This window comes from Lytechinus variegatus, chromosome 11 (assembly GCF_018143015.1).
Source record: "Lytechinus variegatus isolate NC3 chromosome 11, Lvar_3.0, whole genome shotgun sequence".
Taxonomy (NCBI): domain Eukaryota; kingdom Metazoa; phylum Echinodermata; class Echinoidea; order Temnopleuroida; family Toxopneustidae; genus Lytechinus; species Lytechinus variegatus.
Window position 1 is genome coordinate 7,372,497 of NC_054750.1, and position 16,174 is coordinate 7,388,670.

Genomic DNA, 16,174 nt, shown 5'->3' on the forward strand with positions numbered 1-16,174 from the left:
ATGATTCATGTTAGGCAATGCTTTGAAGTGCTTTGTTCTTGATGTTCCTATATGAAAAGTTAGATTCAGAATTGTATATGTATAAATATATATGGAAATTCGCAGTGGAATTGTGTGGTTTTTTTTCTTTACAAGATATACGGTGATCTTTAACTTATCACAACTTACAAATTTGATTCTGGTCCTTATAACGAGGATAATGAGACAATTATTATTAATTGATTTATTTGTTTATTTATCGATTCATTCATTCATATATATATATATATATAATTAAAACTATATATTTGTAATAATGACAATTTTCTTGTAACCCTTGAAACTAAATTGTCAAACAGCTATATAGATACTGTCGGAGGGCTCTATATCAATCTTGGCTGAATACGATAGGCCTAAACATTTGACATTCCCCACTCCATGGGGAAGCGTTCCAGTCAGATAACGGGCATTGTGAGCGCCCGCAATGGTCAGGTGATTTATGACACGTAAACTATGGACTGGTTACCAGGGAAGCGTTTTATGAAAGCATCTGCAGGACGTTTTACCCGACAAAATTCGTTTTATTCAACTGTTAAGATTTATTATTTTTTCAGCAATTCAAAATCGAGGAAAGTTGTGAGATATGTCAGCTATTGATAAAACACTCTCCTGTATGATCTGTGTAGTCTCTGCGGATGATAGCGCCTATACGGTTGCGAATCGCTTTACAGACAAATATACTTAGTCATCAGACTTGAAATATTAAAGCGCAAGAACTTTGAATTGATACCACCATTTGCGTATGCCCTTTAAATATACACTCTAAATTACACAGATTTAAAATAAGTCCATATGGACTGTAGTTAGGAACCAATCGAATTCCGGATTTAGTTTGAATCCTTAAGATTCATTTTAAAATCTCGAGAGATTTAAATTTAAATCATTTGAGATTTGAATTTTAGTCTTTAAGATTAAAACTAAATCCAGAAATCGATTGCTCCCTAACTACAGTCCATCTGGACTTATTTTAAATCCCTGTAATTTAGAGTGTAGTATGAGATACTAAATAACTTACTATTTCAAAAATTTCTATTGTATTTTCCAGGCAACCTATCACCGCTTGCTAACTTTGTCTGCATCATCATACCAGCACTCAATAATCAGCCAGTTAATCAACAAAATACACATTCAACAAGAGAACTTTTAGCACTACGAAGCGGGGAATATATCAATTCAAATATCACGTTTGAAAGTTTAGTTACATCTGGAGAGAGTAGTCTCGTAAGAGACGAGATTTCAGGACAAGTGACCGGAGTAAGATTACGCGTTAATGTGACGTCAGCAGAGGCATATTCATGCATGTTACAAAGTGGGGATGAAACAACGAGAATTACATCGTTCATACAAGCTTCAAATTGTAAGTAACGCTCCGTTTTGTTTATTCATCATTATTAATTTGCCCTTAACCGACCGTGGCAAAAAGACACGATTCGAATTATATTTCATGGCAAAGTGAATCAATCTGCCGCCACAACTGAATTGAAATGAATTATTGTTGATGATAATCAGATGATGATTTTCGACATCAATAAAAGTAAAATATAAAGCGCGTGCCGGTGTTTTTGTGTGTGAGATAGAGAGGAGGGGGGGGGGTGTGGTGGAGAAAGAGAGATGAGAGAGATATGACATATGACAAAGAGGGAACAAAATGACCAAAGCATCAAAACTAAAAGACAAAAGAAATAATTTTTATTTACACGGAATTACATGTTCTTATCTTGATGTTCATTCTAATCCTCTACATTATTTTCATTTCTTTACGTTATCGCTTTTAATTAACAGTGCGTGTAACACCATTCAAAAAGACGATACGCGTAGGTTTAGGAGAGCCAATCAGGCTTTTGGGAGAAACACGTAGCAACACTCATGGTAACGTGAGGTGGAGAAGACTTGGTGCTTCAGAAAACGACTGGAGGACCCACACATCTACCGTAGATATCGAACGATCGCAGGCGATCGATTCGGGCCTCTACGAAATTTTGTTTGATGAACAAAACCGGGAAATTCATAGTGTATTGGAAGTTATTGTCAGAGGTAAGTTTATTTGAGGAAAATTATTGAACATCTGGCCGATCTGAATAGGGCCTAGTTTCTTTAGATTAGAGTTCGTTTCTTAAAAGAGGACTACTTTAAATAGAAATACCAATGGAATTGTTTGGTAAATCGTTAATAAATGTCCAAAATAATTTTCAAAAGTCCAACTCCTTCAGATGATTAGATAGTACATTACAACCATTTGACAAAGAATTGTCAACAAACAATAGTGTTATACCACTATAGCACAATGCCCTCAATCTAACCCGGCCATGCCGACTAATAACAGGTCGGGGTACAAGACTGTTTGCATCGTTCCGTGCACTGATCTGAAGTGGATATTGAACGAGTACAGGTGGCCTGTCCGTCGGTCAGAGTTTGAGTCAGGGGGGGGGGGCAGCTTGAAATCTGTGAGGATGGTAATTTATTTAAAGTCACAACATGCCCAGTATCTTTGGTCACGTGTACCGTCCTTTTTAAAGGGGGCATTGATTTTATCAGGTGACTTTCTTAAATGAACTGCATGCTGGATAATTTACGAATGAAGTTAACTTTCAATGGCGGATCGAGGATTTCTTCGGGCAGGGGGATCCCAAATGAGGACCACTTTTTCTTTAAATATGTGATTACATAATAAAGGCCCCTACTCCAACCACACCCCTTGACTGACTGAGTGATATTTAGACACCTTTTTAATTTTCCATTTATCATAAAAATGACTTATAAACTCGAGGTTGATTAATGAGAATACCACTAATTTTAATCGTGAACCTACTGTGAAAAGGGTCGTGTGGTCTAGTGGTTAGAGCATGAGCCTCATGATTGTGAGGTTATGAGTTCGAATCCCCGCTCAGCCATTATCTGCAAGATAAGAAGACCCGAAAGTAATTTTTTGTCGTATATATACAACAAATAATTACTTTCTGTCATTATAATGACTGACCTTATATATAAGGTAAGTCATTATGTCTGATAAATGTTTACTTTATGTACCAGCTTGGCACCTACCAGCAAAATGTTGCCCTGCCGAGTTCCTACGGGAGTTACCATAACAAGAAAAGTGAATCAAAAAGAGGATAATACATTTCATGAAAGGTTGATGTACCCTTGAATCGTTAGCCACCCTAAATCCCCCCAGTGACTCGTATGAGAGTAAAGGCATTGGCTGGATGATATCATCAGCATTGCACTTCTCGTTGACTCACCTCATTCTCTTGATTTGTCACGACAAAATGAAATCTAGGAAACGAAGTTTAGACGGATATGATCTGTTGTCTGATGAATATGGTTGTAAGAGGTATAATCCATATTTTCCGATGCAGTAGAGAAAAGAGCAGAGAGGGGATGGAGAAAAAAACGGAGAGGCGATCTGGGGTTCAGGGGCCCGTTTAATAAAGAGTTATAACTGTTGCAACTTTACCATTATGGCAACTACCATGGCAACAGGGCCCAGCAGCCAATCAAAATCAAGGTTACCGCGGTAGTTGCCATAATTGCAAAGTTACAACAGTTGTAACTCTTCATGAAACGGGCCCCTGACAACCCGTCAGGATCTTTCGTATCTATATTCAGTCCACTTCAAAAGGGAAACGGATATAATGTATGCCCCATCAAGGACAGTTCAAAGTGTTCGAAATCAAAGTATTCGAAAGCAAAGTATTTCCCCCAACACAGTTTTGTTTTTATTCGTTGCGTCGCCGGTGCGTGTTTGTGTGGTGGATGAGGGTGTGGGTGTGTGTGTGTGTGGGTGGGGGGGGGGGGGTTCCCGTAACACAAAAATTAGTGATTAATCATGTACGCTTGATTTTCAAGATTGATTGTACATTGCAGTCAATGCAATCAATCGTGGAAAATGGTTCTACGATCATTGCTAAGCTTTGTGTTTTGGGACACTGTAGATAATTAAAAAAAAAAATTCATTAATGTAAACATTGTCAATTGTCCAGCTGTCTCGCTTCATCTTCTTGTAATTATAACAAAGCAGTGCACCTTATCCAAAGCTCAACCCCCTCAAATGCATTGCCTCAAATATGCCCTTGGTTTTATCTATCAGGATTGAGATGTGTACAAGCTTTATACTGAGCAACTTAAATAAATATATTCTATTTCATACACCTCACATACTGACAAAAACCCCGAGCTGACGGTCTATGAAATGGGTAGCAGTTTATGGTTCCATGTGATGGTTGATATTAGTACATATTTTTGTTTTAAATGCACAAAAGATATGTCGTATAATCCTTTTCAAGTTTGATAAAAAAACGGATCAAGTTCTAATGTAACGATTTTGTTGAACTTTGGTTCACAACACAAAAAACAGAAAAAAACGAAGAGTTACCTCGAAATTTTAAATTATAATCGAAGTTCTAATGTAATAGAGTGGCAAACAGACTCAATTACGATTATTCACTGAATATGGTTACCATGGTTTCAAGCTACCTAGCATTTTGAGCTCCCAAACACTATTGACACTGATGAGTTTAAATATTTTTGGTCTCTCAACAGATTGCCCAGCTGGTTTCTGGGGACGAGGTTGCGATCAAGATTGCCCAAACTGCTTGAACGGTGGTATCTGTGATGACGTCACTGGGGTGTGTGTCTGCCCTCCTGGGTTTACAGGGCAACTTTGTTCAAACGGTGAGAAAAGAAAAACAGTATTCAATGTCATATAACATGGTCATGATAATATTTCAATATGTGCATGATACATTTAGATTTTTATGTTGACTTCTGTCCGAATTAATTTATAATCTTTATATTAATGACTTGAAAGTAGACGTTTAAGCTTTATTGTCGCGTGTACTAATATGATTTGTTTCAGTTTTGTCAGTTGAATGACGGGAATTATATAATTATACCAGTGATTGTAGAAAAAAGAAACATTCAAAACAAAGACGCTCGAAACTACCCTGGTTTAATGGGGCTGTCAAGTTTGTGCTGCACACACTACACACCAACTTCCTATAAACATTAGTGTTTAATGAATAATTCACAACAGCACGTTAAAAATTGATCAGTCTATAAATCATACCTTGTGTCATTTATTTGCTACACCATAGAAATTGAAAATCTGTCACCGGAGGCCTATGCAGTGCAGGGTAGAACAATTGGTTACACACAATTTTTTGTGTTTATCATTCATTTTTGTCAAATATTTTTTAAAACGGAATGAATCCCCCCCCACTATAAAAATATTTAAGTCGTTCGCCAAGTTATATGATTAAAGAATCCTAGTCATACTAGTAGGGAGTGATACTGAAATCTTCTAACATTGACCCGCACGATGAAGATGTTTGAGAAGTGTCAGCTAATTAAATCATCATGTCCATGGCTTTTAAAAAGCCATGTGCATTAGATGAGAATGTCAGACATCAAAAGTGTACGTGTCATTATGTCACGGTGAAAAATCACCATTTTGCTTTAAAGCAGTTTTTGTCTCACCTGAATAGCAGAGTGAGACTATAGGCGCCGCTTTTCCGACGGCGGCGGCGGCGTCAACATCAAATCTTAACCTAAGGTTAAGTTTTTGAAATGACATCATAACTTAGAAAGTATATGGACCTAGTTCATGAAACTTGGCCATAAGGTTAATCAGGTATTACTGAACATCCTATTAGAGTTTCATGTCACATGATTAAGGTCAAAGGTCATTTAGGGTCAATGAACTTAGACCATGTTGGAGGAATCAACATCAAAATCTTAACCTGAGGTTAAGTTTTTGAAATGTCATCATAACTTAGAAATATATGGACCTAGTTCATGAAACTTGGACATAAGTTTAATCAAGTATCACTGAACATCCTGCATGAGTTTCACGTCACATGACCAAGGTCAAAGGTCATTTAGGGTCAATGAACTTTGGCCGAATTGGGGGTATCTGTTGAATTACCATCATAACTTTGAAAGTTTATGGATCTGATTCATGAAACTTGGACATAAGAGTAATCAAGTATCACTGAACATCCTGCGCGAGTTTCAGGTCACATGATCAAGGTCAAATGTCATGTAAGGTCAATGAACTTTGGCCATGTTGGGGTTTTTTGTTGAATAACCATCATATCTCTGTAAGTTTATTGGTCTAGTTCATAAAAAGTGGACATAAGAGTAACCATGTATCACTGAACATCTTGTGCGAGTTAGAGTAGTTTTCAAAGTCAGCACTGCTGCTATATTGAACCGCGTGATGCAGGTGAGACGGCCAGATGCATTCCACTTGTTAACATTGTATATCAATTATTCTGTGCTGTTTCATACTTCTGTCACTGTCACCGACAATAAAGTTTATGCTAGGCTTGAACCGTCGTAATGTTATAACCTGATGCTCCCCGGTAATGTATTTTAGATGTCCCTCTATGTGACAAAATGTGTGACTCGAAATAATTCATGCCCCCATTTTCAACATCAACAAGAGTTAGCAACGGGCAAAGAGCCAGAGCTAATTAGGTTAATAGTTCTCTCATTAGTTACCATGGAAATAAAGTTAAGAATATAAAATAGAAAACATTAAAAGGAATACATTCGTCTATCAGCGTGATACGTAGCGATTTCCTTAATCCAAACGCGAACGGTCCTAATCAAAGTAACTTGATCTATTTTAATCTCACATGTTTCGAAAGTCCTCTTCTCTTTGGTCAAAAAAGGAAATCGCTACTAGCTGTTTACCGTTCATATTTGGAAAAGTGCCATGGTTTTAATTATCATAAAGAACATTAGTAATCGGGATAGTTATGACTTTGCCCTTGTTGTCTAGGATGTCCCATTGCGTTTTGAAATGCCACAGAAGGAAAACACTATTAAAGGTCTGAGCAGTGTATGTTCAATGGTAACTCATAAGTCTCAAGGTCCTGAAGGGGCACATCAAACACTAAATAAATTACTTATATGAGAATTAAAAGTGGGAGGGGATGGGGGCTGAAGCCCCAAGCCCCCGGACCCCTGGATATAACAATATAGAAATTCATAACTTCCCTATTATTACCCCCTACCCTGCTAATCTTTAAATTAATTTTAATACAATGATAGATATCTGCTTAAGGATAAATGGTGACGAGACTTGAACCACGAACATTCCAATTCTGACGGCAATCCTCTAGGCCTCGACCGTCACACTTGCGTGGTACTATGTGAACAGTATATAGAATAACACTATTAAACATGTATTACTACATGACACGTCGTCTACAAAGTAAACTAGACTATATCTTTCGCAAACATGGTAAAGGGGATAATACATAGACAGGTAAAACCCAAACAAACCTCATCTGGCCTCAGAAAATGAAGTTCAATTTAATCGGAAATACGTGTCTGGGGTCCGATCAAACGACGTATCCTCGCTCCATTTGAGTCACGGCTCTTATCTCTTCATAACTTCTCTCCCTTCATCTTCAACCATCAAAGAGTAATCAGGCTCTCTCATTAACCCAATGGATTAGGCTATAAATAGAGAAATAGATTTCGTGAGTGGACTTTTCAGTCAAAGAAAAATATATAAATCATTCCAATTTCAAAACGATTTCCCCAGAATCCCCACAAATAATTGACGAGCTTAAACCGTGCAAGGATTAGAGGGATATGTATTTTCGAGTGCCAGACGATGTGTTCCAATTCATATGATGTTCAGTAGAGTTTTGCCTTCTGTAGAAAATACACTTGTATTGTATCTAAAGTGAGAGAGAAAAGGATGAAACGAGGAAACTGAATTCATGAAAGAGGGTGGCCCATATTATGTAGGCATACTCAGTGGTGGCGTCAAGGTGGGGAGGGGTGTGATTGAGGGTAATATTTTAAATGGAGAGGGGCACCTGCCCTCATGCCCCTCCTGATTAAAACTTATTTTTGTATACACATGCACATAAAAGTCACTTGGATTATTATGTCTTATTATATCTTAGAATAATTAATTTTCTTTCGATTTCTGCAGGTCTTGGAAGAGATACCTTTGGTCAGCTGGGCCAATTTCGGTGTAGTGAAGATATAGGTAACGTCACGGATTGCCGAGGAGTTCTTGTATGCAACGGACCTCCGTATGGATGCTCGTGTGCTGCTGGCTATAAGGGCGCCCTCTGTATGCAAGGTATAGTTATTATCAAATTTTAAATATCACATATCCTTTATACTTATGATATAAAGAATTGATTTATTTAGATATGTAGCAGAATCCGCTATCAACTTTATTTTCCAGAAGGCAGGTCAAAATTGTCTCTCCCAATTATCATACGCTATAACCACTAGCGTACCTAGGGGGGGGGGGGGCAGTCTCCCCCCCCCTGTGGAAAATCCTAGGTACACCACTGACTATAACCGTTAGGGTACATTGTTTAACCGACATCAAAATGATAAATAATGAAGGGTCTATTCATTGATACTATCAAAATTACACTCTAACAAATGTATTAATTAATGATATGTGGTTCATTGATATATGAACCTCACTACACTTGGTTAAACAAAGTAGCTGGAATGGTGTACGGTACACTATGCGGTGAGTAAAAGAAGGACTAAAATGAACAGAGATAGATGTGAAATGGAGAGACGAGAAAGTGCAAGGTTGGAAAGAAGAGTATTTTTTTAATGAGTGTAGATATACAATGAATGGATAGATAAATTAATCAACAAATAATATATGGAAGAAGGAATTCGTATGATTCATATAGTTTGAGTAAAATGGAATGCTCTGTCTCAGTTGTAGTTTAAAACTGTATATAACTTTTGATCGAATGGCACAAATTCTGTGTCAATACTACTAATTTCTACTTACAGATAAAAATAAACGAGTTCGTTTAATCACTTATAAAAGAAATCAGAACGAATGACACCTGTTGGTTATAAATTGGTAAAAAAACCCTCCAAATTATTGCATGTAGATTCACAAAAACGATAAAAATCATTCGTAAACACCTTTCTATGAAAGATATAAAATGAAATCATAGAGAGGTTGCAAGCTCCCGCATAGCTGTGACGTCATTAACTGACCATGACTTTGACCAAGGTGAAAGTCAACGGGACACTGAGGTCAACCTCGTCGTTATCTCTATTTTTTGCAATCTTATGGGAAATATTTGATAAATCAAGAAAATTAAAAGTATCCTACCCGTCTTAAATGGATTCTCAAATAAACAAAAATGTTGACAAGGCTATTTAAATATAAACCTGAATGATGAAAATAGATGATTGGGTCAAAATGAATATAGTCTTTAAGATTAAAAAATGAATATACATGTAGTCTCTACGATACTGCACGGAGTGTATTTTCAAAAAGCCAATAAATATGAAGAAGCGATATTTTTGTCGGTAAACGAGGCCAATAAGTGTGACATAATCCCTGGTGTTAAAATGCTACATTATCGTGTCGTTTATCTCTGAAGTTAAAAAAATTGATATTTTCGTTTATATCTCTTTTTGTAGATTTCATTCTTTGGAGTACTTAGAAGACTAGTTTAATGCATATTTAGAAAATATCACACAACCTTGATCCATACAGATAATGCAGACATGTTTTGGTTCACTACGACGAGGGGTCTAGAAATATCAAACGGCTGTATATCGTAACTTTTTTTAATAAAGGGACTATTAGAAATCATTCGAAAAGTTATGTATGATGTTACAATGAATACCTATTGAATAGACACGAAACAACACAAGAAACATGCAGTTGTACATTACAAATATTTTTTTTCGATAAAAATCATCTATAATTAAGCCTTTATTTCTGGAACAATTCCAATACATTAACAATTTGTCAAAAAGTCAGGAAAATATTCAAGAATCCAGTTTGGCTTTTTAGTTTCACGTCGAGTCATTTGCAAATTCTGCGGAATTTCACACAAAAAATGCAATTTGGAAAACTCCGATGGTGATATTTTCATATACAGAAATGTGAACTGGTCAGCCGTAATTTCATAGTTTCCACATTTCTTCCCCCATTTTTCATCTTTCGATTCAGAATGCGAGGACGGATATTTTGGAGCCGATTGTGACCAGACCTGTCACTGTCTAAACAACGCCCTCTGCGCTGGAGATACGGGACGTTGTGACCTTGCTGGTGGTTGTGAAGATGGTTGGGCTGGAGTCAACTGTCAAGGTTTGTGTCTTCAAATGATATAATTCATAGGTCCGCTACAATCATCAAAAACTATTGTAAGTGTTAAAATCTTAGAAAATTTAGATCCTTCCTTTGCTCCGTACTTTGAACCTTAAGAGCTTCTTCAAAGAAACAGAAAAGGGTTCTAAACAATTCTTTTATGTTTGATTCTACAAGAACCCGTAAAGGTTCTTTATACAACATCTGGGGTTCTTGATGGTGTCATGAGCCCTGTCAATTTTGAATAGTAATTATTGATTTTATACAACCTATCTTTTTTTTAAAAATCAAACCTTAAAGGTTTCCATGTAGAAATAGACACAGTTCTAAAGGACGGTTTAGAACTTTTTCTGTTTCTTTGAAAACCTTAAAAAGTCACAAATACTGTACAGTGAAAGGTTCTAAAATTTGTTAGAGTGTATAAATAGGCAGGGTATCTTTGTTGGTGGAGAGGTGGTTTCGCTATCCAGTTTCGATTCCCAAAGCATTCTTCTTTGTCAGGTTCCCCAGAGTTGACCTGAAGCCAAAGATGTTCTGTTCCTTACTGACACGACTTACTGTCTCCTCCGCTCTATGATATGATAACCACTACAGCATTAATGGCTATTATCCTGACCATAAAAGTAATATGATATAAACCCATTAATATCTAAGTCCATATTTGTTGTATTTCAACTTTGGTTAAGTAGTAACAGGTGTGAGCTCGATTATTTTTTTTACTTTATTGATATCAAAATTATATTCGCAAAGAGATATGATTAGGAAGAACCCATTACTACTTTTTCTATTGTTAGTCCAACACTTGAGGTCCAACATTACTCACAATGTTGCTATCTCGAACTTAGGGCTCGAATTCTTTAAACACCTATCATGCCTATGGTGCGCAAAGTGAGATATTAAATGCTTATAGTACTCGCCTTTCACTTTGAATACAGAACCCACACCAAGAATAACGTCATTCACCGCATCCCCATCCAACGGTTCCAACTTCGGCACCACCATCTCCTTCACCTGTACAGCCACCTTCAACTTCACAGACACATCGCTCACCCTTCAGGTGTACACCGGTACCCCCGGTGGAAAACAGATACCCTCTGAAGTCGCCTTGCGTGACGTCACAAAGCAGACCCAGACGACGGTTGTGGAGACAGTGATCACGCGGGCAGCTCAAGATTTTGAATGTCGTCTGTCTGCGGGCGACAATGTGAAAGATCAGGCCATCGTAAATGTCAAAGGACATGGTTAGTAATTCTAAGAGTGCTAAATTAGCAGTTATATTCCATATGTCATAATTATGTCCATATGTCAAGGAAAAATTGAATTGTATTTTTTCTGTTTCTTTGAAATCTTAGAAAACAATCACAAATATGGAATTTTACTTCACACGTGCCTTATAATGATAAGAAATAGTCATCTCTAAAGAAGACCCATATTTCGATGTTAACGTATCAGTATTGAGCCTGTGCTCACAAAACATATTCATCAATAGCAAGTTGCAAGCCTCTGTTATCAGCTACCGAAACAAGGCAGCTGATTGGAGGAAAGTAAATTTTGCCATAGAATGCAGTCACTTGTTATTGTCAAAATAAGTATCATGGAACAGGGTTCCATAGGTCATGGGTAAGAATAGGAAAGTTGCTATCCTTGATGTCTTCCGCTAACCCAAAGGCATTGAGCTGTAAAGAAATAAATGTCAGTTCAAACCTCCAAGGACAAGTTCACGGTGGACCAGACATGTTCCTGTTCTATTTATATCCTGATTGTTGATATACTGTCTGGTCTGTCCATACAACCGTGAATATTGCTAAGGGAGTAATATACATGCATCCGCAACAGCATGAACAGTGAGAATCGTATCGGAAATTGTGACGTCAAATTATCACGAAAATGGGCTTTTCCCGACGGCTACTAACAGAAACATTTTCGTTAACAAGAAAATGGACTCTCTGACCATTCGTCAGCTTTTTGTTAGTTCCAGGCAAATCAAATGAAGATAAAACACTCGGATTCTTTTCAAACCCATAATAGATTCGCATTAAAAAAATTTATAGGTAAGAAGGATGGACATTTAATTTGGCTTTACGTTTTATGTATCGTCGATTAAGATGGCATCGAATTATGAGAAAAATGAAAAAAGTCGAAAATTGAAGTGCTTTAGGATTTAATATGCGAAGGTGAAACACACGGATCCACGGCTAAGAAGGTGTTTAGGAATGGATGAATTTGCACCCCACACCACAGATGATTAAGGTAGTATCATACCGCCATGCGATAAAAGTTTTCTAAAAATCATCTTATTTTCATTTCTCAAAACTGTTATTACACCTAATCACGGAGTGTGTAATATTTGAAATTCGAATATAAAAACAATCATTACACTTTACCCCTTTTATCTTTTTCTAGAACAACCTTCACTAAGTCGACCGCCTACGATAGGAGTCGTTACCAGTTATTCGGTAGAACTTACCTGGGATGCTTGGAATGCTGCGGTTGATGCCGGGAGCGGTCCGATCACGGCGTACATCGTGCAGTACAGAGAACATGGCATTCCCGGTTGGGAAACCGCTGGCAACGTCACAGAAGAACCGTTCACGTTTACAGTGACGCCACTTTCAAGTCTGTCAACCTATGATTTTCAAGTGGTTGCGGTTCGTCCCGGTGTGAATGGGGAAGGTGAACCAACACCTATAGTATCAACAACGACTCCGTGTGCATGTAAGTCTAACGAAACGCACAATATAGATATAAGGCATGCAAGGAGAACGTTATGATTAGAGAAGGACTTGATGTGAAATTGAATTACACAGAAGTTAATCACTGTGAACTGCTTATTCGTAATAGACACTTTTTGAAGATCATGAAGATAAGGATATGAGTAAGAATGTCATCGATTTTTTTTTATTTTAATATATTTTAGTAATGCAGAAGCCAGCAAGTGTTCCTGTAGGCCTATTGCTGTTTTTGTCTTGCCAGTTATCACATGTTTGGAAATAATTTGTCGACGCATGTGTACAGCAATACATTTGACTGCCCCCCCCCCCCCCCGGTACTGTTACTCCGATTATATTATTTTGTTGAACGGAAATAAATAAATCAAATTTATCATTAAAACAAAAGCCATATTTATTTAGCCTCATACAATAAAGGCCATATGGCATTCCCACGTGTGTTCGGGGCTTTGTTCTACACCAATATTGACACCATTACAACCTAACTTGCCACAAAAACAGTTGTCTATCTTGCGAAGGTTCTCGATAGCCAAGAAAAGGAAACATACTTAATTGCCGACTTTATCACGTAAACATTTCCACCGTCTTTGTTCTTTTTCGTTAACGCAGCACCAGATCCAATCCCAACGTTGTCGGTCTCACCGGTACCAAGTAATCCGACATCGCTGCTCGTGTCATGGGTATTGGATCCGAATCGACGATGCGATGCGTCATACTACATCGTCCATTATGACGTCACAAGTTTCGACCAATGTGCAGAGAGAAGAGCAACATCGGGGAGTGAAGCCAGCCAATCAGGCACCTTCAATACGACCGAAAGAAGTCTGACGTTAAGTGGGCTCGATGAATATTCAACATACATCGTATCTGTGGCGCCGGGGTCAGAAGACAGCGTCGGAGAGAATATAACCCGGATTTCTACTACTCTTGAAGATAGTAAGAGAAAATAGGTGCATGCACAAAAACGCAACTACATCTACAATAGGTTATTCCTTTGATCATTTTGTTAAATACAGGCATTTGAAATCCTTAGAACATTTTATTTACGATTCTTTTCCTTATTAGCAAAATGTCCAATAATAAAAAGTCAATAACAACTGACACAGAGATTAGCTATCCAGATACTGCAAACATTACAGTTTACTACATGTAGTTCTTGATTAGCTGGTTGGTGTTTCATAAAGCTGCTCTTAAAGATAAGAGCGACTTTACGAACGACTTAAAGAATTATGTGCACTGAATTTTCATTGGTGTGGAATTAGCTACTAAGAACAGTCGTTTGTAAAATCTCTCGTAACTTACGAACAGCTCAATGAATCGCCCGTCTGGATCTGTAGACCACAAACCTGCGGCAAAACCCTCTTAGCTGAAGCATGCTACCGTGTTTGAATAAAATACATTCAAATAATTATATTAGCGAAGAGGATTGGCAGATGACTTTATTAGAGTATCATATTCTTAATACATCCTAGGGCCCACATCAGCTCCTGCTGCAGTAGAGGTCATCGACCTTTCAACCAACAGTGTGACCTTGAATTGGGGTCAAGTACCATGCGGTCATCGAAAGGGATTGGTTAGTAACTATCTATTGATGCTTCGAGGAGCGCATCAAGGAACGCAGATCGTTTCTGCATCTCAACATTCTTACACGTAAGACTTAGGCTCCTTGAAATTGAAATCATGAAAACGGGGTAAAACATGGATATGATGTGTTGTAATGCTCGTCAGCTGTTAATCGTGAACTATCACTTTCATTACATTTCACGCTACGTACGGATGGTTCAAGAAGAGAGAAGCGTGGAGCGTTGTTGCCCAGTGGATAAGTCTTCTGACTTTGAAACAGAGGGTCGTGGGTTCGAATCCCATGGCGTAATTTCCTTCAGCAAGAAATTTATCCACATTGTGCTGCACTCGACCCAGGTGAGGTGAATGGGTACCCGGCAGGATTAATTCCTTGAATGCATGAGCGCTGAGAGGCAGCTCGAGCTAAAGCCGGGGTAATAATAATAATAACAACGCGCCTCGGAATAGAATATTTCTAGATAGATGGCGCTATATAAATGCCTATTATTATTATTATTAAGATTTATGGTCAAATGCTTTTCATGACAGAGAACAACCAAGAAGTCTGTCGAAACTCGGTGAATCAAAACAGCAGTTTCATCCAGGACTCTGGACAAACGACAAATTTAAAATGTTTCGTCAACTCCAAAAATTAGGACAAGACTGCTGTGCCGGAACACCGATTTTCGACAAAGAGATCCCAGCTGTTCTTTATCATTTGACGGGCATTATCAATACATTTACCGTGTTCTAGAACCCTCCGTACGACGCGGAGTGAAAACTCCCTTCCGCGAACGAGTTGAAGTTGAGCTTGATTAAATAGTAGTGGACTGGTGGTAGAGACAGATAGGAATTGGTACCTCATAGATTACCCTTTTGCCCTATTGTCAGTTGAAAGTTGAAACTATAGATCTCTTATTTTAGAAGGATCGTCCCATGGTTATCAATGTTGTCCATTCTAATGAGATTTTCTAATTTAATAATGACATCACGCCACAAATTCTACCCCGCCTTTAAACAATATATTAATGCCATCATCGCATGTATGACGGAATTGTTTATTCTTGTTTGGTAAGGCAAAAGAGGACGATCAATTGAAAATGCCAATCTAGTTTTCTTATACATGAGATGATATTTAGTTCGTCGTTTTGTTTTCAGCATGGACACAAGCTCTGTTTTTCGATTGCTCGAGCTTTTATTCATATAATAATCCCTTATGACATTTACATGACTAGATAGTGACCTTTTTTCAAATCGATATCAACAAACTTCTTTGTTTCAAGGTTCCCTGATCTATCGGAGTGTGTTATGTATAACTTCACAGTAGCGGCTCACAACATGGCCGGGGTTGGTCCCGAGAGTCCACCTCTACCAATCGTTATACCGGCTACAGTTGGTAAGTTGGGACGTCATCTAAAAACAATTATTTTTTTATTTACTAGTGTAAACAACTCTCGCTGAAGATGAATCATCTTATCTTTCTCTTGCTTTTACATGAAAAAAAAATGATATTGAATGTCTGGTCCTTGATCCCAAAAGAGATACCCGTTGAGTTGATGAAGTAGAGTTTAAGAAATATTATCAATTAGAATAACTTTACTGTTGGACTTGAGAAAAAAAAATCATCATCCATGTATCATAACTTTCTCATGTGGAATTTTTTCAATGACATTGACTAATGCATTTTATGCTCTTTGTAAAATACATGTAAATTATTATTTTTTAAATT

At 37.6% G+C, this 16,174-nt stretch overlaps 1 protein-coding gene across 1 annotated transcript in view; it reads left to right on the top strand.

Annotated features, from left to right (window-relative positions):
- The first annotated feature begins 417 nt into the window (after positions 1-417).
- Positions 418-16,174, top strand: part of LOC121424184 (tyrosine-protein phosphatase Lar-like) — an 87,047-nt gene continuing 71,290 nt past the window's right edge. Inside the window, exons 1-11 of the mRNA XM_041619793.1 lie at positions 418-466; positions 1,085-1,396; positions 1,822-2,073; positions 4,579-4,710; positions 7,994-8,146; positions 10,016-10,153; positions 11,089-11,394; positions 12,557-12,868; positions 13,492-13,818; positions 14,355-14,532; positions 15,729-15,841. Of these exons, the coding sequence (XP_041475727.1) occupies positions 418-466; positions 1,085-1,396; positions 1,822-2,073; positions 4,579-4,710; positions 7,994-8,146; positions 10,016-10,153; positions 11,089-11,394; positions 12,557-12,868; positions 13,492-13,818; positions 14,355-14,532; positions 15,729-15,841 (2,272 nt within the window). The remainder of the gene's footprint in view (positions 467-1,084; positions 1,397-1,821; positions 2,074-4,578; positions 4,711-7,993; positions 8,147-10,015; positions 10,154-11,088; positions 11,395-12,556; positions 12,869-13,491; positions 13,819-14,354; positions 14,533-15,728; positions 15,842-16,174) is intronic.